This window comes from Convolutriloba macropyga, chromosome 8, assembly GCF_964194025.1.
Source record: "Convolutriloba macropyga chromosome 8, txConMacr16.3, whole genome shotgun sequence".
In the NCBI taxonomy this organism is placed as follows: domain Eukaryota; kingdom Metazoa; phylum Xenacoelomorpha; order Acoela; family Convolutidae; genus Convolutriloba; species Convolutriloba macropyga.
The window spans coordinates 62,864,587-62,888,315 of NC_134475.1; the positions used below are offsets into that span (position 1 = coordinate 62,864,587).

Here is a 23,729-nt window from a genome sequence, read left to right on the forward strand (position 1 = left end):
GAAGCGCTACTGGTGTTAGGAGACCGATAGGGTCAAATATTTTACCCATATTGCTAGATATTGCTCTTCTGGTGGTTATATTTACATTTTCAGGATGGGGCAAGAACATTTTTTTGTTTGATGAAGTAAAAGTTGATTTTTTAGCTTCTTTATTTTGACCAGTTTTTTTGGTTCGGCTGCGGCTTCGGCGTTCTTTTGTCGAACATATGTTTGTTGGACATGGAATCTTTTTGATCGAAAAGAATCGGGCATGCTTCAGTTTTTGAATGTAATTGTTTTTCGCTACCAAATTTTTCATTTTTTGCGAAAATTTTGTCCTCAAACGTGACCACTTAACTTTTGTTTTTCGGTTTTTTGGTTTTCTGTGTTTGAGTAGTTATTTTCAGGTTCTGAAAGCTCGGATGACTTCAGGCAGCTATCAGTGTCTGAGACAACATCTCGGAAGTCGCCAATGGGCGTTTTTTTGCAGATTTTTGTTGACATCAGTTTTGACCGTTTTTTTGCCTTTTTGCGGGGTTTTTGATGTTTTTTCTTGATTAAACCCTGTTAAAAATTGCATTGAATTAATCGGGCAAACATGAGGAGTTGCATGGTTAGAAGCGTGGGAGTCCATTAAATGGATTTCCTTTAGTTTTTTAAACTCGTCAAGTTCGACTGATGGACACTCAATCACTGTTTCTTAGAGTTCGGGCAGACTCATAGTAACGACGCTGCACTGACTTTGGGGTCTATTGAAGTAGAAAGTGTCTGTTTTGGGCTGCCAGTTGAGACCAAGGGTTTTGATGGTGTGGTCATTTGACCACTTGCGAATAGACATCCCAATGAATTCTAGAGTAGTTTTGATGTCTTTGAACAGGCCAATGACTTACTCTTGTGTGTCACCGCCACCAAGAAGGTCATCAACATAAAATGAGTTGAGAAACGAATTTTTGCAATGAATTGATGGAGCATTTTTTGCTGTATCACGTAATGCCCTGATGGCGTGGTATGAACTAGACGAAACGCTGTATATGACTCGTGTCATACGGTACTTCTTTATTGGTTGCTTTTGACTACTTCGCCAATGCATCTGATGAAAGTTACGGTCCTTTTCGTTTAGTTCGATTTGGCGGTACATTTTTGTGATATCACCTGATAAAGCAATGCGATGGAGACGAAATTGAATCAGTATCTCAAAAAGGTCGGGCTGCTGTTTTGGACCAACCAGGAGGCAATCGATGAGACTTCTTCCGTTCGTTGTTTTTGCTGATGCGTTCAAAACTGCTCTGCATTTTGTAGTCGTCGAGCTTGACTTCCATACTGCGTGATGTGGCATCACAGTGTTTCTCGGGTGGCAGATTATGGTTCAGGCACTGGTTCCAAATGTCCTGTCTCAATCATCTCTTGAAAGAATTCTGTATTGAGTTTGGGCATCTGCGTTTCGTGAAAGCTTATTTTCGTTACCCAAAAACCGTCTGAGGGCTTTTCGAGATGATTCTCCTTTAAGGCAGTCGAGATGATTCTCCTTTTTTGATCCAGGCAGTCAGGCAACCATTCCTGACTGCCTGAATCAAAAATGGCTTCATGTTGGTCAATTGGTAGTCGAACTTGAGGCGTTCCATTTTGGCCATATGTTGTTGTCGTGTCAGTGATTAATGCAAGCCAATTCCTTGGTAGTGAACATGACTGGAGGAAGTGCTGGAACATCTTCGAATTCCCAAAATTTAGCAAAGGACTTGCTTTCGTTGTCAAGGAGGCATATTGCATTCGACTTTACATTAGGTTTATTTGCTGATTCTAGGTTAGCGAATCCTGAAACTGTCCAGCCTAGCGTAGTTTCTGTGAGGCATAACGAACCTTGTTTCAGTATTCGTCCTTTTATTATCTGTGTGTATGCAGAAATACCGTCTATTTATATGTCTATTTCGCCTGGTTGCCAAAATTGATCATCAGCCAAATTGTAATTGATCAAGTCTGCCTAGTCAGTCTCTGAAAGGGGCTCATTTGGATTTTCACTGGCTGTAATTGTCTTCAGCACTACGCAGTTGAGAGTAATATTTTTGGGAATAATTTCAAGTTTGGTGGAACCGTCAACCAGCATTGAGTCTTTCTGATTGACCCCTATGATTCTTTCATTGAAAGGTTTTGGTTCTAATCCCAGTGTCATGCAGGCTTTCGCTGTAACTGCATTGATATGGGCTCCTGTGTCTAACAATGCTCTTAGATTGTGTATTTGTTTGTTTCTACCAATTACTTGAACACGAGCAGTTGGTAAGATAGTCATTTGGGAAGATTTTTGAGTCAAATTACAAGCATGTGTGCCTGGTGTAGCATTGAAAGCCTCATGTAAAAATGTATGATGCTTACCCTGACATGTCTTGCATCTAGATTGTGACGAACATTGGTCAGTTTCGTGATTGAATCTCAAGCAATTTTGACAGGACTTACTGGCGGCTATTGCAGACTGCTTATCTTTCGCTGAAAGGTCCTTGAATTTTGAGCAAGCCCACGGAGCATGGCACTCCTTGCATTGAGTCACGACACACGGATGTTTAAAACTTTGCTTCGATCAATCATCCGGACCAGTGACGTGCAGTTATTTGGGGGGAATGGGATCGTTTAGCATTTCCATCGATCTTACTCTGTTGTCAAGAAAGGTCATCAGTTGGTCAAATTTAAGACATTCAGTGCCTTTTTTTCAGTTCCCATGCTTTCTGAGAGTCGACATCCAATTTTGTGAAAAGAAGATAGTTCCACATGTCGTTATCAACTTGTCGGCCAAGTGAGTGAATCGACTGAGTTACTTCATTGAAAGTACTGTGTAGCAGACGGAGTTGGTACTTGCTTTCTCCTTTCACAGGTTTGAAATCAACAGCCCTAGCTTGCAATGTGCGTAGAATAATGCGATCGTTTTTGTATCGCTGCTCGAGTAGATTTCTTGCAGTCTCGTAGTTGCTGTCAGTTGATGATAGGCTTTTTATTAGTTTTTCAGGGGGACCTGAAAAGCAAATTTAGATAGACAAGTCGCTGGATGTTTGACAATTTCGTGTTGAGGTGCACGGCTGTATCTAATTGATCGATAAAGGCCATCCAGTCAGTGAAATTGCCATCGAATTTGGGTAGCTGTAGCTGTGGTAGCTTTTCAACATGCGGCTGGTGCTGTGTTGCATCTTCGAAAGACGTAATTATAGTCACGTTTTCGTCCAACTTTTCCAGCTCAAGTTTGTCTATGGCTTTTCCCATTTGAAATAGCTTCTTGCGGACTAGTGTGGGTTTGTCTTGAACCAGATCGAATTCTGTATCGTACTGATCATCCTGAACTGTTTCCAAATAGGATTCGTCTAGTTGCTGTTGAAATTTGAAGCATTCAGTGGCTTCGGAGAGGGCCAATCTGAGCTCGTCTTAGTTAAATGGCTGGCTAAGTCTATCCCATTCATCAAAGATCTTGTTGAGCTGTCGTGAATTGGCACGCCTCCTTCTGGAACTTGTCTCTGTAGACGCTGCTTGACTCATTTTGTCGGCGGACCAGAATAATGTACGTTCGCGATAGCTGTTTACTATGTAAAAACAGGATTGAATTAAATATTGAAATGAATGGCTTGTGAATCAAGAGAAATTAGTAGCTTAACAAAGCGAGTGAATTTTAAGCGGGAAATTTTTGCGTGTGTTTACACAATTGAACAAAAATCAGCCATAGCGTGTAACATCAAAAGTCGTTACATGCGTTGAGTAATTTATATGTTTATACAACCATTCCAAAATGTTGTGAAAAGCCAAACAAAAAAGACCAGCGTCGGGCAAATTGCTCTCAAAATGCTGTTGAGCGTTTGGCTTTGACAGTCAAGCTGGGGCCTAAACCACCAAAAAATGCGACTCACTGCAATTTTGCATTCTCAGCAGCTTCAGTGATTTGTACACTCAGAGACGAGTACGGCTCTTCAAGAACTGTCCAGCAACTTAATACCCTCCGCACTTCACCTCTTATCTCAGTTTTGAGGACAAAAAGGCGAAAATCTCAAAAAAAAAAATCAGTACTAAGAAAACAAGCAGTACAAAAATGCATCTAAAAAAGACCAAGAGGACGCATATAATTGCTACCAGCTTTGATTGAGACCAATTCATAATTTTTATGAGTGTATTGGTCACTCCTTTTTCATGTCCTTATGTCGCATTTTTTTGGAATTTACTGTTAAGTTAACAAAAACGAGCTCTCCAGTAAACTGTAACTTTCGTTCTAATCTTTCTATTTTTATGAGCCATTGCAAATGACAGTCAGTTTGAACACACGCAAACAGACTGTCTAAAATTGGAAAATAGGAAACTTTGACGACCATTTGTTGCCCCAAAAAATGTATAAATCGAGCTGCGTTGTTGCCTGCTTCCAGTGGTAACAGAAAATCGGGATTATGGAAACTTAACAATATGCCCAATTTAAGCGCGATCTTCATAATCTTAACAATTTGCCCTCGTCAGCTAGATCACTTTATTTTTTCAGTTTGCAACTTTTATCAACAGATGATTGGATTGAACGAGATGAAGCTCACCAAACAATCACGAAAAAAAAAACGTTTCGAGATAAGGGAGTTCGCAATCCTTTAAATTTCGCCTACTCTTTATTAGTCTATTTCATAGAACCTCCATTACTTCACTTGCCATTTATCATAATTTTATTTTTGCATCACGTCGCACTAAAACACCCCATCACATTCAAACTTTATGGGCTGCAAACCCAGTTCCTGATTTCTATATTTCTGCAAATCGCAAATGCCAATATTTACAAATCGCAATCAAAATTAGCTCTAAGGAAGGTTTCATTCTCTTTGGTGAGACTCGATTCTTTTAATCTACTCAATTTAGGATATTGCGCTCTGTGCTCTTGCAACCACGCCCCATCATTCATATCATATTGCACTAAAACTTGGGCATCATTTGAATCATGCAATTGTTCTCCGATTCTTTCTTTTACGAAACTTTGACCCGCCGCTGCTTGCATGTTCTGACATTCGAGACACGTGGTGTTGTTGGAGGTAGATGGCATACTGCTATTTTCTAAGGAAGACAGAGTTGCTAAAGACGCAGTTTCCTCTTTAATATGGTCAATTTCAATATGATAGTCATCACATAGCACTACTTGTTCAACACCTCGCTGAGCATTTATCAACGTCATTTCGTCAATCATTTGCTGAATGCACAAACTCATCATTACTGCTTCATTTGTAAGAATTTTGACAAGGCACGCTTTGTCATGAGCTAAATAATAGTCAAAACATAACTCGTACTTGTAGCTAAACTGTTTGTACAAATTCGGTTCCGTCAATTCACCTACGCTCCAACATTTTATTCGACAGACTTTTAAATTGGCACACACTCGAGTACCATCACGCTGATTGTACTCTAGACAAACTTCATATCTTCCGAACCGTGGCACAACGTACGTCCTGTCTTCTGGAAAATTTGCCATGCAAACTTGAAATCTGATGTAACCGCAGTATCGCAGTTTGTTCATAGATTCCAAGAGCGCTTCATCTGATTTCTCCAACAATTTGGCTTTCGGGTAATTTTTACTATCACGAGGTAAGCAGAAGCTATACTTGAGATCCTGTCTGATTTCGTCCGCTACTAGTTTAGCTATTACTCGATTATCGAGCAATTGCTGTTCAATTTCATTGGAAGACAGCATTTTGCGAATTAAAATGGCAAATTTAGAAGAAGGCTTTTCAAGTCTTGCAGAAAATAATACTAAGGCTGGACATTCACAGGCTAAGAGCAACTTTTGATATATTAGTACTTTCTCCTGTAGTTCAACCAACACCAGTTTAAATGCAAAGAGAAACTGCTTCGGAATCGAGAGAAGTTCGGCTGCATTAAGCAGAACCATGACAGAGGACGCAGACGAGTCAATGCTCAACATGGCGGGTGAAAAATCCGGAAGCGTCAACTGAAAAGGTTGTGTCATCTTGTCTTTAGGTATTGTAAATGATTGAGCTTGCTGCTTGACAAGGAAAGACGTTAGCTCTGGCCCCGTTGTTATGTCCACACATTGAGACAAAGTCTGTAAATACGTTTCTAACTTGTCTCTTCGTGTTTCCAGCTCATTAGTATTGAGAACCATCAAGCGTCGAGGCGGAAACTTAGCGCCAATTTCCTCAAGAACTTCGGGGTATATGCTTTTGAGTTTAGCATGCAGCTCGTGCAAATGGCTGAACCTCGATTTGCAGTGAAGGAAGCCGTTCAAATAAATGTGAAACACTTGATGCCCAGTCGAATTGTATGATGCCACGTTTTCCCATTTTGGAATGGAAAACTGCATTTTGCTTTGAAACAACAGATGTTTTCAGATTTTTCCATACAAGGAATACACGTGCACCTTGGGATAAAAAATTCTACTAGTCATATTACACTGAAACGTAATACTATTGAACCGAATGAAAGCAGAAATTAACTAAACCTCAAATATCAAGAAAAGAAAGCTTTTGTGTTGTAAGAATATTGGCAATACCAAATTAAAAACGACCCATTTCTGCGTCTATACGAAGCATACATTATTATGTACACAAGGAATTAGTGAGTACGATGGGCGAAATACGAAAAACATAAATTTTGATGAGCGTTGATATTTGCTACGAAACTTTGTCGTAAGCAAGACTTCCACGCAAAAATGATCTTATCCTTCCCGCTTGAGCCACCAGCATAGGAAGCGCTACTTTTAATTCAAAATTGAATGTATTTTTTATAGACAAAAGAATACGCATAATAGCACAATTTCAAAAGTATTTTGTTTTTGAACTGAACAAAATGTTTGCGTTGATGATTAAATTGTTTCATTTCCGGGCAAAATTATAGGATATATAGCTAAGAATTTGAGTCAGCAAACGCACACGGGAAAGGAACAGCTCAGAAAGTCTATGCGTCAAATTGGAGGAATTGAACGGACCCTTCATTCATTGATAGCTACTTTTGGTAGTGTAATAGGTCCTGATAATGCAGAAAAGAAAATTGTAGACAGATCACAAAAACCGCAGAAATTGTTGTCAAGAAAGCTAGCCGCTCATGCCAATGTTGCACCTCAAAATGTTTATAAATCGTTTACTTCGTCGGTTCAGCATAAATTGACCTTCTTAGCACGTACAACAAACAATAATGAGAATGTGAGAAATCAATCAACGATGAGCTATGACCTAAACTATTAAGGAATCCCTCCTACAATCCAAAATACAGGGATATCTTTTCGTTGCCGATAAGGGAGGGTGGCCTGAACATCCTTAATCCCGATGACCGCCTTAAGCAATATGATCGATCAGTTCAATTGTCAGTTCAAGTACCTTCTTCTTGCCCGAAGCCCAACTAAAGCATCAACAATGAAATAAAAAAATGAGAGAGCTTGATATCAAAAAAAGAAGACGAGAATTAAGAGCGAATTGAACAAGAACGAGATTCGCCCACTTGACATAGTTAGTGAAAAGGGTGCATCAAGCTGGTTTAACGCTATGCCATTGAAGCGTTATCACTTCAACCTAACGAAAAGCGAGTTTCGTGATGGCATTGTCCTTCGCTATGGTGCGATCCAGAGAAGATGCCATCACCATGCGCATACAATGAAAACATCACTGTGGCACATGCCCTCCTTTGAACGAAAGGAGGATACACGCACATGACACAAAACGAACTCCGCAATTCCTTTGTGAACTTGTTCAGTGCTGTCTGTCATGATGTCGAGAATCAACGACAACTGATGATGATGCAAGATTAGAAAGGCCAACGGCATTTGTGAATCGAGGTTCAACAAACTCTTTTTTCACGTGAAGATTTTCAACCCGCTGGCATAAAGTTGCCTCGAAAGCAGTAGCGAAGCCTACAAGTACGATGAATCTATTTTAAATGATAAAAATGAATACAGAATAACCGAGATTGGGAAATCAACGTTTTGTCCGCTTGTCTTCGCATGCACTGGTGAAGCTGGCCCATCAAAATCAAAAGCGCTGAAACAAATGGCATCCAAGTCTCTGCGCGAAAAGAGGACGGCTAGGCTGATATCATATCGTATCTAAGGACAAAAACCAGCTTGGCTCTCCTGCAGAGTTCTATCCTCTGCCTTCGTGGGTCAAAGACAGTCAGGTGGTGCAAAATTGTAGATGCCTCGATGTGAGCTGTGGTTGAAGAAGGGAGGCTGTTAGTTTGACACATCTGCGTCCGTCAAAGTTTTGTTTGTTTTCTAATGCTGTCTGTCTTTTGTTTTAATTCCTCAGCTGATGTTTGTATTCAGCGAACTTGCCTATTGAAGAAAAAACGCTTTCAATAGTCCCAACCTTGATCTTGTCTTAGGAAACATTGAGACAATTTGCCCTTCTCTATAATCGATGTGTAATTGACATCATGAATCATCAAATTTGTTTTTAAACAAATAGACTGTAATCTCTCAGAACGCTACAACCCAAGGTGAGCATATTATAAGGTCGATGTATGGAGTTGCCATTATCCCATTAGTCTACGGTTCCTTCTGAGTTCAAAAGTGGAATGCGTTCGATGGTAACGATTTCGGTTTTTCCTTCTAATCTGAAATCTTTTTGACTCAATGAAAAAAACTTGTTACTGTTTTGGGATTATCATCTTACCAAAAAACAATATTGGATCTTTTCCTTGTCTGCCCCCCACAGCTTAGTGGGTGCAACTTATATGCATCTCCCAGACGCACGTGCTTTTATTTTGCATAACGATATACTTTTTAAAGGCATGTACTCTGTCACCGGGGGTTGCATAACGTAAGGGGTGGGGTAAAACTGAAAAAATCCGCAATGTTATCACCAAAAACATCTTGCAAAAACACAGCAGATTTTTGTTCACTATTAAGTGAAACCAGTTAACGATTGTAGAGTGATTTGTAGAGTAATAGGCTCTAATATCGCTGAAGGAAAAAACTTGAAGAGAAGTCAGTGGAATATCAGAGAAATCGTTGTTAAAAAGCTTATCTTTCATGACAAAATTTCGCAGTAAAAAGTTTAAAAAGATTTCATTTCATCAGTTCAGCATAAGTTTACTCTTTCAGCACGTACAACACCTACTATGGAAAACATGTTAACAGTTACATGATGAAAAAAGACATGTCAAGACCAGAATATCATTGACCTGAAGGACCTTTTCAAGAAATCCGAACGGTCTGTCCAATCTCTAACTCCCTTATTCCCATCTCTATCGGAAGCCAAACAAAGAAAAACAAAAATTTATACATGAAACGAAAAATGGGATAACTTCAAACTAAAAGACGTTAGTCAAGAACCAATGAGCAAAATAGATTCATTAACCAGATTTAGCTTGTGAAAAGGGAGCATCAAGCTGATTGAGCAAATTTTTTTCCATGTGTGTTTGCATTCCTTATTAGGTCTGGCTAATCAGCTTTGAAAAAACTGAAACAATTGGCATCAAAATTTTCTAAAATTTTTGTATATGTAACAGTGGGAAAATCCAGGACCAGTGAAAACTCAACATAAGATTCGGAGGGGTGTTTCCTTACTTTTTTTCCATTCTGTATGATATTTGTTCTTCACATTAGACATCACATTCTTTAGCGGGATGACCTGAACATCCTCAAAACTGAGGGATCGTCTAAAACATTTTGAACTCTATGTCCGATTTCTAAATCCCCTATCCCCATTTCTTTCGAAAGCCTAAATAAGCAAAAAAAGACCTTACTTAAAAAAATGGGATGATTTGAAACAAAAAGACGTTAAGAGCCAATGAACAAAAATTAGATTCATTCACTAGATTTAGCTTGTGAAGGAAGAGCATCAAGCTGGTTGAACACTGTGCCTTTAAATATATATCAGTTTTATAGTAATTTTGCGAGGGCGAGTTTTATTACAGTTTTGCGTGAAGCGAGTTTCGCGAGAGTAATGCCTTTTGCCACTCTCGGGAGACAGTAAAAATGAATGAAGAATTTCAGTATGAAATGAAAAGATCAGCATAGCAGACTACCTCCATTTTCTGTAAGGAGCATACACTCACATATGACAGTTCCGTTTGTGCCACCTTTTTCATTATGCGCCCCACTTACAGAGCACAGACCATTAATTAGTAAATCATCGTGTAAAAATATGGTATGTGCGTCTGGGCGTTGCAAATAATATGCGGCCACTAAGCTGGGAGGGGCAAAAACGGAAAAGATTTCTTTTCTTTTAAATCAACAACAACTGACAATGATGCAGGGCGGGAAAAAATAATGTAAAATTTTTAATCAGCTGGCATAAAGTCATCCAGAAAGCAGTACCGAAGCCTAAATGTATCATGAATCTACAAGAACAATTATGAGCAAAGAATAACTTATGTTGATAAAGCAAAATTTTGTTCATATGTGTTTGCATTCCCTAGTAGAGCTGGCTCATCAGCTTCGAAAAAGTTGAAACAAACGGCACCAAATCTCTCTACGTTCGCCCTTATTTGTTTGTGCTCTAGTGTTCAAATTTTATCTTTTTAAATGATGTTTGTGTATAATGTCTTTTTAAAGACAGATTTGAACAGTACAAAATTGTTTTTGTCGACGTAGCAGTGCGAGAGTCCCGGACCAGTTGATACTCAATGTGATTGGGAGGGGTGTTTCTTGATTTTTTGTTTCGCTTCTGTAGAGTATTTTTCCCTCTCATTAGACATAACATTCTTTAGCAGGGCAGCTGGATAAGCAAAAAATAGGCAAAGGTCACGAATCAAAATTAGACTAATGATCATTAAAAAATAATGACAAATACAAAATCAGCGACATCAGATCCAAAGAAAAATCTTGGAAAGACAAGGAAACAACACTAACCACACCACCGATTTTAAATAAAAAACAAGACTGAGCACAAATTCAAAATCATCAGCGATGACTGAAAACCTTTAGATGCAACAAAAGTCAAAAATAGGTTGTCGCAACAATGCAGCTACATTGAACTACAAAGCCAATAAAATAACCGAGAGTCCTGGACAATATGGAAATGATCAAGAGCTTAAAAGACCGGAACAAATATCTACATTGTTAAAAAGAAACATTGTCAGAAATGAACGAAGAAGATCAAGACCCCCAAAATCACAACGATAGACTCGTCGAGGAAATCAAAGAGTCAAAGGTTTACAATAATATTAGATAGCATGTCGACAGACACAAAATCTCTGTCCATATCCAGCACAATAATCACCAATCAGATCTTCACCGCCGAGGTTAGCAACTAAAGTTGCCACTACAACTTTGAACTTGCCGAATATGGAACTGCCACATTTCTATTGAGACTACATGGTTCCGTCAAATTTTTTCAGCAGTGACATACAAAGGCCAACAAACAGACAGTCCAAAGTTGCAGCATCCAAAACGTCCGTGAGAAGACACTCAGAGGTTTAAATGCGATAACAGATTTCTGATTGTACGTCCGCTCTTTCATGTATTTTCACAGAGGCCATTGAAAAAAGAAATTTTGATGGCAAATCAAGATCTAATAGAGATAGTGGAAAAACAAAGATTAGCCCTCGGCAACTTTGAGCACACCAAGAACGATCAAGATATCTTTTCGTCCAACTTGTTGCAACATTTGAAAATGCCAACAGAAACGAGAAAAAGTTGGGGACATTCATCAGCACAACAAGAGGACCGGCGCTATTTTAAAACAGAGGACGTCATGGCGCAAAAGACAATCGCCCATGAAGCTGCCATGCAGCAGTTTGCATTAAAAAAACAAAAAAATTTTCAAGCAACTCGCAGCTTTTATAATTTTATTTGCTTATAGTCACCTCATTGACAACAACGTGTGAATGTTGCTAGGAAAACTACTGGTTTTTTCAATGCCATTGAACTAAAATTCTTTCAGCGTAGGACCGATCTCATTTTATGAATACAAAAAAATTGCCAGAACTGCCGGTGCCAAAGACATAGCATATAACAATGGAACGGATTCGTTTGTAAGGAGTGCTCCCGAAAGCACAACCGTGTTTTGCAAATCAGCAAACATACTCAAGGATGGCGTTAACAGCACCAAACTCTACAATTAGCAACACCTCAACACAAAAACTAAGCACTCAAGAATTAACGACAATCAAATTAAGCAAAGAATTTTTTCCACCGCAACAAAATCACCGCAACAAATGAAGACAAAATTCAACAACTCGGATTGAAAAAAAAAGAAGGGACGGAAGAGTCTTTGGACTCGTAATTCAAGAAATACAGAAGATGAGCAATCATTTATCCTAATACAGGCCCTGAAGGACGAAGACTTTGCCTCAGCATAAGAGCAGCGGTCTTAGAAAAACTGTCAAGCAGTCTGCAATTGCATTGCTTCATTTTCAGCCATTGGACAAAAATTCAAAACCTCAATCTCGCAGTTCCAAACTTGAATCAACCACCAACGGTAGACTGATTATCGACGCAGGACACAATTAATAGTCGATGAATGGAGACCACAGAATAAATAAACCTCTAAAGCCAATTAACTGCCACCTATCTTGTTTTGGTTAGCTTAAGGTCGGACGTGGGACCCAACATGAAGAAAAGCAGTCAAGTTCAGTTTTCCTCCATTTGTGCTGAACCAAAAATCCTACAACGCTTTCAGAAAATTGTAAAAATTTCGACAATTTTAAAGTAGGCCTCCAGAAAAAAAATGCGAAAATCATTTTAAAAGTACATCTCAACGCAACTCAGTAGTCAGTTTTCCTACGAAGACGCCAAGACCCTGGGTGACAAGTACCAGCAAGAAAAAAGAAGACTAGAAAGCTTCTTCTTCTGATTGAAGAAACACCCAACAAATACAACAGATGTAGCCAGTTCATTCACAAATTCAATCAAATTTGACATTTGGAAGAAGCTTCCAGAAACAAAATCCAGCTTCTTACAACAAATGACTACTACTTGCCCATTCATTGTGTCATTATGGATGCCCACAGAACAACTGAACTCAGTCAGATTCGATGCCCCGGCTATGTAAACCCGTGGAGTCTCTTTCAACGGTCGAACCTAGCTTCAAGTAGATATACTCCGAATTGTTGCTGATTCTCAATTTCCTCATGCAGCACCGTCAATAGACATTGCCAGGATATGCCAATAAATTCAACTCAACGACGAATTCAAGTATTTCTACACTGTATGGTTACAAACAATCAGAGGCGAAATTGTGGAGAATGACAAAAATGGCCTTCTGATTAGCATCATCTTTGATTCAGTCATTCTGGCACCTGAAAGTTATAGCAAACGGTTGAGACAACAAAATTCGATATAACATTGGTATCAACAATTGTGTTGAAGATTTGTAGTCAGGAGCCTCAGATGTACAGCAAGCCACTCAATTGCAGGAAAAGTCATTTCCACACTGAAAACAATTTTTTTAACATAAGAAAAAACAGTTCAAGCGTTTTTTCAACTCTTGGACAATTGCGTTCTAATTTTTGCAAAATTAAATCATAATTATCATCAAAAACGAAGATTACACAATTAAAGCCCTTGCATTAAAGTGGAGCCTAGTTTAAGATCATTTCAGTTTCACATTTTGTCTCGGCGACTATCCTCAACACCAAGGGGAAAACTTAGTGGCAACTCGCAAGACTGTCATCAACAGCAATTCTGTTGAATTAATTATTGCAAGTTCTTTGTAAGGACAAGTTACTTGTGACAAAGCATCCTGGTTGAACATTCAGGAACAGCACTCACGACTTCGGTATCAACCGACGCGACTGAACTTGAGAAGATCAAACTTGAACAACGAGTGCTTGAGAAAATTTCACTTGAATAACAAGCAACTCTTGAAACACCTTATACCTAATCTCTGGAGTTTCAAATTTTTTTGACGCTTCGACTTCAGGATATAGAGCAGTTGTCTGCTCACGAATGTAAGTGAAGGACCGAGTACACACTATGATGCAAACAGAAAAAACACGCGATGCTGCAATCGAAACGTTGTGTGTTCCATGTTTAGAACTTGGTGCAGGAATTCTAGGAGAATATTTGGCTGAAACAGTGACAGAAGCCTTCAAGGACAGCAGTGTTTCTCAAAAAATCAAAGATTTTGAGTTGACGAACTCACAAATGACCCTGAACTGGATTCAAGTTGTTCCAAGAAATTCAAAAACCTTCTGGACTAACCGATTGGCAAAAAACTATAGCATCGTTTCCTGACAAAATTGAAAATGGACACAAACAGAGGAAAATGAAGCTGAGTGTTCATCGCTGAGACGTTTTGCTAACAATTTTTCAAATTATCAAGGAGAGGAAGGAATCGGTCACGTCAAAACTATTGGCCATCATAGGATGTTACACCGCTCTCTAACGTCTCAACAGAATCATTGGATAAAGTAAACTGATCAACTAAACTATCGCTAGTAATGCAGCTTCATTATCAAAACGACATAGTTTTGGATTTTATCAACATAAAGTCATCAATGCATCGACTAATAACAGTTTGCGCCTACGTCAATTTATTCACTTAACAACTAAAAGCACGATTGACAGGAATATCAACCAAAAATCGCATTCAGTCATAACCTGTTTCTGATTACTCAATCAATTATCAAAAGCCATAGTCAAAAGTAGTTTCAGACAAAGAGCGCTCCGGAGTTGTTTAACCAAAATCTCTTTACGTGAAAACGCTTCTCAATATCTAAAACACAAATTGAACCCCAAGACCAATTCCCAAACAGTGTCACCGAAAACTTTGTTTCCAAAAAATCAGCAACAAAACTCTTCCAAAGATCAAATTTACGGCATTGACAACCAAAATCTACCTCATCAGCAGCGCATTAGCTGTCGCATGTGAGTTAAACACTTTGGGGAGGACAATTTCCGCTAACCAGAGTCCCTTCTTCAGAGCAGCCATTCAGACGCATCCCTTGAGGCGAAATACTACCATCTCGGTCAAAAATCAAGAAGTTTGCAACAACTGCTCCTCCTTCCCGTCAACAATACGGTGTCAAACAAAGAAGCACCTAAACAAATTATAAAAAATTTCAGCAAACAGCCAATAACAATCAGCCAATACGGACAAATTTGGTTCCTCCATCCGCCGTTTTTCTTCAACTACAAACAAGAAGATCAATTCTACGGCTATAACAATCAAGATCATTGCCATAAGCTATTCAGTGAGCGACATTAAATTGAACGACCACAAAAACAATCTAAGTGGATGGAACACAATTTACATAAACAATCTGTTCAGCAACAACAGATTGGTAAATCAGCAAGTCTTTCATTGAAACCAACTGAGCATTTGTCAACGGGAAGAGAAAAGAAACAGCTCAGCTCATAGACCAATAAAAAAAATGTGATATTGTCCTCAATAATTGCCATCAACTCTCTGGTCGAGTAGAGCAATCATTTAAGACATCATACAACATTTTTTTCGGCCGGAAAACAGGAACCCTAAGGAATCCGCAAATTCAGAAGACTGAATATCAAGTCTACGGACTGGCTTACCCAGCAAATGCATCAAAATAATGGTCGTCTCATCCTCTCCCATTCTTTTTACAACGACAACAACGTTATCCGCGTTTGTTGTCGTCTTGCAATCTCTCCATACAGCGTGGACAAAAATTTCCCATAACATTTTTTTTCTGTTTCGACCCCGGGTTTCTGGGAATATAGATCTAACTTCCCCAAGCTCACATGGTTTTTGTTACACAATTGTGCACTTTATAACAAGTCATAATTTTTAAGGTGTTGTTATCAAAAACACCAGTTGCGGAACAGAGTACCTTCAATTTATAATTTCAACTCTATGAACGGAATCCACGGAAAAAAGAACCTTAATGTTTCTTCAAGGTTGCAAAATTTCAGTATATTGCCCAATCCAGCTGCTATAAACTTGCTATTTCTCTAAAATCCAGACACTGCTACCAATTTTTTGTGAGAAAGAACAAACGTATTTTGCTGATAATACGTCACAGGAAATCCAATATATGCGGAGAAGTTCTTTATGGAAAAGAACAAACGTATTTTGCTGATAATACGTCACAGGAAATCCAATGTATGTGGAGAAGTTGTTTATGGAGAAGTTGTTTATGGAAGTTGTTTATGGAAATTAAAAATAGAGCGATATAATTCTTGTTCTCATTCTGGGCATATATACAATTGTAAGGAAATATTTTTTACTAGGAATCTTTTTTTCGAGTAGCCTGTACTTACACTCTTTTCTCCACTCTTTTTACACTCTTTGCAAAGAAGTTAATTTAGGGTGAACTGATAAAAAATTACACTTTTGCACAATTACCAATATAACCAAAGTAACACATATGATCCTAGTATTAGTTGGCGCAATGATTAATGCAGACAATTAAAGCAACATGTTCGACAGGGGGAAGATGGGGGAGCAATCCTCATTACCTCCTTCCACCTTTTTAAAATTGCACTCTTGTAATTTCACTCTTCCACCCTTAAATAAGCGGAGATATGAGGGTGTAATTGTTTATTTATACGCTTTTTACACTCTTTTCCCCGTTTTTTGGGGAAATTCTTGGCCCGGGCGAGGAGGAGAAACACAACGAAGTTAAAGAATCAGCTATACAACTCAACTTGCAATCAATCGACTGACGTCAATCATAACGAGACGATTTTAAGGAGGAAGCAAATTTGTTGCCCATTGGTGCTTCTTAAAATATTCTCGACTTGATGACACAAAAAAAACAAAATGGCTGTTTTCTATACAAATAACTATTATGAGCTTCAATCGTTAACAAATTAACAGAAAATTGAATTCAGGTTTCTGCAAGAACTATTAAAGTGCCGAACACATGCATATATCTTTGTATTCAACTGATAACTTAGGAGTCACTACCACAGGCTTATACGCAGTGAGCCATTCAACAACGTTTATGTGGTCAGTGTGCTTCCTTACTGTTCCGACCCACCTTGTTGGGGGAGGAATATAGACTCAAATGGGTGTTTTGTTATGCAAATTTTCGCCAATCGAAACCTTCATCGGAGAGAGATGTGTGGTATCATTAGAAAGCCGTCCAGCATACAATATAGAATTAAAATATATCGAGGTTTCAAGTTTTGTGGACATTCAACGGCTTTCCGTAGTTTTTGTTTACAATTTCTATATTTTTGTTCAATTATTTGTCAGTTTTGCTCATTAATTTTATCGAAAATTTTTCATAATTTGTTCTTTTTTCCCAAAATTTTCCAGAAGTACAATCCTAAAATGTATTGATGCAATCTTCTAAAACGACAAAACAGCTTCTTTTACTTTTGTGACTGTTCTGAAATTAAAAATTTGCCAGCATTTTTTTTCCAAATTAAGTCCATAAATATCAAATTTTCTTCAATTATTTTGACATAATTTTTTTTCCTGGAAATATGTATTTCACTGACAATTGGAACCATTAAATCTTTTAAAGGGACAACAGCAAAATCAGGGCTAGTTTTTATCCAACAACAGGCTCAAAATTTATAGGACGCTGTTTTTATTTCATTATTTTTTGAAATTTTTCACTTTTTTCGTTTACGTTAATTATAAAAATACACACCGGAAATATACAATATTATTGCTCAATAATTTCCTAAAAACGCTCTTTATGGTTAAATGAGGCACAATAGACACTCAAAAAATTTGCTTAAAAACTCAAAATTTACATGGCTTCAACACTTTTTTTGCGTAAAAATTTGTTGTCATTTCCTATTACTAAAACTCAGTCTCAATGATGAATTCTCCAATGTGCGTCCTGCAGAATTAAATCTAAACCTAATCAGAGTTAATAGTTGAAAGCTTAATGTTAATAATTAATTGTTTTGAAAATGAAAAATACTGATTTTCTTGAGCTTCTGCAATTTTTTTATATTAGTTTAGTCAGTTTCTAGCTCAGTGCAATCAATGAGGTTGCATCATTTTTCTAATGAAGTAAATTTTCTTCTTTTCTTTTTTTTCAATCTTTATACATTTGTCCTGTTTATTTGCTTTTTTTACGTTCTCCTTTTATGCTTCGTCACATTTTTACGTGAATGACTGAACAATTTTTACAACAAAGGCATTGAAAGAATACGCAATTGAACATATCTTGGGTTTTGAGTGAACAAGTTTCGGTTTTGATCGCGTCGACACCGTTTTCTCGCAAAAATTAAGTGATTTCTTTTTCTTTTTTCCTATATTTTTTGTTGTTTTGTAATCTTATAAAATTTGCTTAGTTATGACAGCTTTCTGCTTTACTATGGAGAAACAAAAAAACTTATGTAAGATATAAACATTAGGGTTCAATAATCATCAAAAAAGACAAAATTATGTAAGATATAAAAATTAGGTTTCGAAAATCATCAAAAAAGGCAAAATTGAGCTATAGACTATCTCCTATTTCCATCAGTTATCTCAGGCGTATATCTATTATATGTTCTTCTCTGTCGGCCCATTTTATTATTTACGGTTTGGATTATAACCATATTTTCAGGGAGTACCCATCTTATTTTTCGAGAGATCCCATCTGGAGAGACCCGACTCATTTCGAAATCCACCAACACTAATTTTTTTTTAAATATTTCGAAATAACAGTTGTAAGCATTTATAACTTTTAATTTTAATTATGTTCTGAAGATAGTTGCTCCCGTCTTTTTATCAACTGACAATATATTTCTTTTATATAGCTGTTGTTTGCTCAAAGTATTGGGTTTCTAATTTTGATTTTACGAGAGCTATCTTAAAAACTTTGTGTTTTAGGAATTCTTGCGCGTATTTGATTTTAATCTTGGGTGTTTTCTCACGATAGAAAAAACAAATACATTTGGCATTGAATGTAGGTTCAAGTATGCATGTGTAAATCTAGTTTAAACAAAAGCTCAGAATTTTAATGAATTGGACACTGCTTTTTAGCGAATTTTCATTGAACCTTTGGATTTTATGAACCTTTTGGATATTTTATTTCCACTTATTAGTCGTAAGAGATAATCTGGCTTTTTGAAAGGTCTCAATGACTTATTCTGGAGCATAAAAGAGCCAACTTAATTAGTTCAGCTGAAAGCTAATGGTTTTATTGATCTTAAAATTCTTTTAAATTTTTTCACTTATTACTCCTTTTTGTCTACATGTTACCTAGTCTGATTAAGAGCAGGTATTATATATTTTTGACTAAATTAGAAGTTATTTTGTTCAAATTAGTTTTAATAAGATGCTAATTTATTTTTGTTCGAAGTTTTTAAAAATATATACATTGAATTTTGGTCATAATTAATGTGTAGTTTAGTAATTTAATTTTTGTTTTCTTTGTCTTGTAGTCATCTTAATAACATGTATTAACTACACTTTCTAACTGCCATGTCTAAATCTTTTAATGGTTTGAATTTACAGATATTATTTTTATTCATACGCCAAATAATTTTTGAGAAAATTATAGTTCATTGAAAGCTTCCTATCTCTTCATCTGTCGGAATAATTTCAAATAAAATGTAGATGAGCGGGGTCGGAACGTTAATTGCAAACATAACCGACTTAACGTCGGAAGGATTGCTCTCGAATGCCTAGCGGGAGCTCTAATCAATTGCAACCTGCTTCAATTGGGGGGGGGGGGAGGTGATGGGGAGTCTAAATGGGACTAAGAAGTTCAATAGTGGGCTTCAAATAACAACATTAGAGGTTAAGATATATCGCTAATAAGAATTAAAGTGAAAAATGGCACAAATTTTGGTGCACTTTTCATTTGACTTTTAGTATTAAATTGCCGCCAATTGAGTTCAGCTGCTTGAAATAGTGACTGAGGGAGAATTTTAGATCACGCGGAACGCAAAAGTAAAGGGCGTAAAAGTCGCTCGAAAAGTCGAAACCGTCCAGGGAAAATTATGCTTAAGAGAAGACACACACATTTACAATAATTGCCATGAACTTCAGTCAAGAGCGATTAAACGAACATTGCTGATCTTCCTTGTTTTGAACGGTAACTTTTATTGCTCGTGAAGAGCTACTGTTAATCAGGAATGCACAAAATTGACAAAACGCAAGGGGAACGCAAAGTAAGCCAAAATAAAAGTGAGCAGACGTAGAAACAAGCCGAATGGTAATTAATAGCATTCTAATTTTTCTGAAACATTGCATTGATAACCTTAACAACCAAGCATGCGCAGTTTTTGGCATTTATAATCTATTCCTATGCACCAAAGAAACTGAACTAAATTAAATTTAAAAGTTCTAGTGGTTTCAAGACCTGACCGCTGTCCACAACCATACCTCTCATTTACTTTCTTTTTAAAACTTCGGCTGGCTTGACTGTCAGATTGCTTGAATGCCGCCAAAACACAAACGAAATTGAAATGAAGCAGGGGTGCAGTAATTGACCGATGCGAAATAATGATAGGCCAATAATGTGTCATTGTTATGTTGTGCGATCTGCTGATGCCATAACAGAATAAAACACTTAAAAAATAATTGCTCCTAGAAATTTGTTTAATTTCTGTGTTCATTTGTTTTTCTAAAGTAAATTTGTCACATGCATCAAACGTTGTCTATAATCAACTTTGGTGGAACCGTGAGAATTTCATGCAGAGATAAGTTCCTTCCACCTTTTTTTTCAATTTGGTAAGGAAATATAATTCAATGAAAGAATGATGAATAGATGTAGCGACATAGAGAATACTGGAAAATCGGAAAAAAATCGGAAGGGCACTTATCAGCACTAAATTTTCTCAATTACAGTCTTCTTCCTTGAAAGCTAAATCAGATTCAGCATTTTTCGAGTTTCCGGAAAAAAATTTACAAGTTTAAACTTTGAAACTCAATGAATGTCACAGTTCCTGTCTGGTGAAAAATAATGCACGAGGTGATGACGCTATCTTCTGACGATTTCACAAAAAATTTTCGATTTACTTTTCAGATTTGCGATTGTTATCTGTATCAACATCTATCTATCATTTCTTGTTCCTACCCCTCTCTGAGGGGGGAGGAACTATATATACTCAAATGGGTTTTTTTTGTTCAGTCAATTTTGCCCGATCGATACATTCATCGAAGAGAGTTGTCAGTGGTATCATTAGAAAGCCCGTCCAGCGTATAATATGGAATTAAAAAGATTTTTCCAATTTTTGCTTTTTATTGGCAGTTATCGAGGTCTAAAATTTTGTGAATATTAGACGTAATTCAGCTGTTTTTTTCACACTTTTGAACAAATTTTTGTTAATTTTGACCAAACTTTTGTCAATATTGCTAAATTATTTTAAAATTGTTAATTTTAGTGTAATTGATTATATCTCTAAAGAAAGAAGAGGGCTGCGGAATTGTTGGAATCGAGTTTTTTTTGGCTAAAATAATGCTAATGGCTTTTTTTAGCCCACATGCTCTAATTCTGCTGGATGTACACACCTTTAAACTGCGGCCATATTCTTTCTAATCTCAAAAAAGAGCTACTTGTACTCCCTCTGGTATTGAGAGTTTTCTGGAATTATAATTTTGCCAAATTTTGGAAATTTAAAGTCCATAATTCAACAAAATCCATTTTTTATTTTTGAAGAACTAGAAAATTTTGTTTAGAAATGATCCATTTTGCAAATGTTTCAAAAATGGAGTGTTTTGTTAGACGCTCAGCAATATCTGGGCTGATCTTGATCTGACCATGAATCCTTATGATAAAATTTTTTTAGATTTTATTGCGGCACATTTTTTTGTAAAAAAGTTTCCGCTACGTAAATGTTTTTCAATTAAATTACGGACAAAAATTTCTAATCAGGGCTCAATTAATGACAGATATTGTTTACAAAAAACGTTTAGCAATGAGATTATATTATTGTTTCAGAATTAAGCTCACGGTTTTTATGGCTCTGACCAATTGTTTTCGTAAAATTTTTTTGGACCTCTTACGGTTTGTTTTCATTTCTTATGATTTTTGTAGTTCAATGATTCACCGTCCCCAATCATAGATCCAGTTAATTTCGAGAAGATATAAAAGAACCTAAACTTTTTTTTGGGTTGTTGTCTGTTAAGACTTTGAATATATTTTTTTGAGAAAAGATCGGTGAGCTTTCAAACGTTGCCACTATTTTTTCTTATTTTTCTCAACTTCGGGCGCTGTCTCAGTAACAACAGACGGAAACAGTTTTCCTGTGACTAATAAATAATGTAACGATTTTACTTTCAACTTATGGTTTCTTTAATTTGGTAGTACGCTTTTTCAATTTTTCTTTTATTTTTTTAAATCATAATTGCATATTTTATAAGTTCTTTTTATTTCCTTGTCAAAGTGTCAAATAATTGACAACTCTATTAAAAAAAAACCTTGTAGAAAATGTGCTCAACGTTGTAAAAAGGCTATCTGGATATGTTAATCGTTTTTGTTGAATTGCCTTTTGGGCTGAGACACAGTTATCTCGCAAAAGTTCTTGGGTTCTGATTTTGCCTGAGTTTGTATTTTGTTCGTTGTTGTTCGCCAAATACCCGATAACGATAGATAATACTTGCTTCTCTAAGACGTAAAACTCAATCGAGTTAGATGGTTCAGTTTATAGCTGTTTATTGCTTTAACGAATTTGAAATAAAATTAAAAAAAAATTGTTCCATATGTCTTTTTTGCTTTTATTTTCGACACCATGTAACAAAATCTCACTCATTGGGAGTCTTAATTACTTTTGTTAATTCAAAAGTTTTTCTCTGCGCTGTGTTGTACGTTGTGACTAATTGCTTCGACCATATAGTTTCATAAAAAAAACTTCGAGATTTTTGTACTGTTCAATTTTTGGGTTTGTTTTTGTTGGCATGTCTAAGTAGTCGTTTTATAAGGGAGACTCGTTGATATTAAGTTGAAAAATGACGATTTACAGTTCTTAGAGGTAACATCTGATAATTAAAGTGCCTTAAACAGTGTCATGTTGTAAAATAGTTTGAAGTTTTGGCTTCTTCTTGATTTTAATTTTTTTGTGGGCTCGTGATTTTGTCTCATTATTAACCGGTCTAATTGGTTTCCTGAGGTTTTGAAATTTAATCCTTCGTTTTTTGGCCTAATCCTAAGACTGTTTTGACATTTGAAAATATCTGTTTTCAAAAAAAAAGTTTTGGGTTTTTGAGCATTGTACTTTTTAAATAGTTTTCGATCGATTTGTAGCTCGTCTCTGTAAACATAGGTCACAACCCGTTTCCAGTGAGTTATAAATTATAACGGTTTTAGCTTCAAACATTTGTTTCTCGGTTTTGTTACTATTGTTACTACGAGATTTCATAAAATGTTAGATTTTTATTTATTTGTACATTTCAAAGGAATTTAGGTTTCTTTTTAAAGCTATAACAATAACCGTTGGTCCCATTGGCTCTAAAATATTGCGCCATCAAACATTGCATAATGACAAGTCTCAATTGCTTCCTATGTAGATATAATTGAACATTTTAGTTGTTTCAGTTGATATCTAACGACAATAATAACTGTGAAATTCATTAATTTCAAAAAGGAAAAACTTCGCACCTATTTACTCTTTTTGGCTACCTGTTACTAGTCGCATTGGAGACAGGTCCCATATCTTTTCTAATGAAGTGTCGGTTAAATTGTTTTGCTGTTTATCTGATGCGAGTTTGATTTTGTTTATTATAGATTTGGTTATATCTTATTTTATATTTTATTAGAGTTTTGGTCGTAAATAATAATTGCTTTTTGATTTTTATTATTGTCCTTTCTGGTAGTCCTAATTTCAACAACTTTCATCGGCCCTCTAGATTTGGTTCTTATAGATTTGGTTATTTTTTATTATAGATTTTATTAGAGTTTTGGTCGTAAATAATGTTTGTTGTTTGATTTTTATTATTGTCCTTTTAGTAGTCCTATTGTCAACAACTTTCATCAGCCCTCTAGCGTGGCAT

The 23,729-nt window shown here is 36.6% G+C and overlaps 2 protein-coding genes across 2 annotated transcripts in view; one reads left to right on the top strand and one right to left on the bottom strand.

Annotated features, from left to right (window-relative positions):
* LOC142344913 (26S proteasome non-ATPase regulatory subunit 1-like) overlaps positions 1-23,729 on the top strand; it is a 628,982-nt gene that overhangs the window by 272,277 nt on the left and 332,976 nt on the right. The window lies entirely within an intron of this gene.
* LOC142344252 (sorting nexin-17-like) lies at positions 4,293-6,645 on the bottom strand. Its single transcript, XM_075395817.1, has one exon. It carries the CDS (start codon positions 6,287-6,289, stop codon positions 4,754-4,756), a length of 1,536 nt encoding a protein of 511 aa, XP_075251932.1. The 5' UTR covers positions 6,290-6,645; the 3' UTR covers positions 4,293-4,753.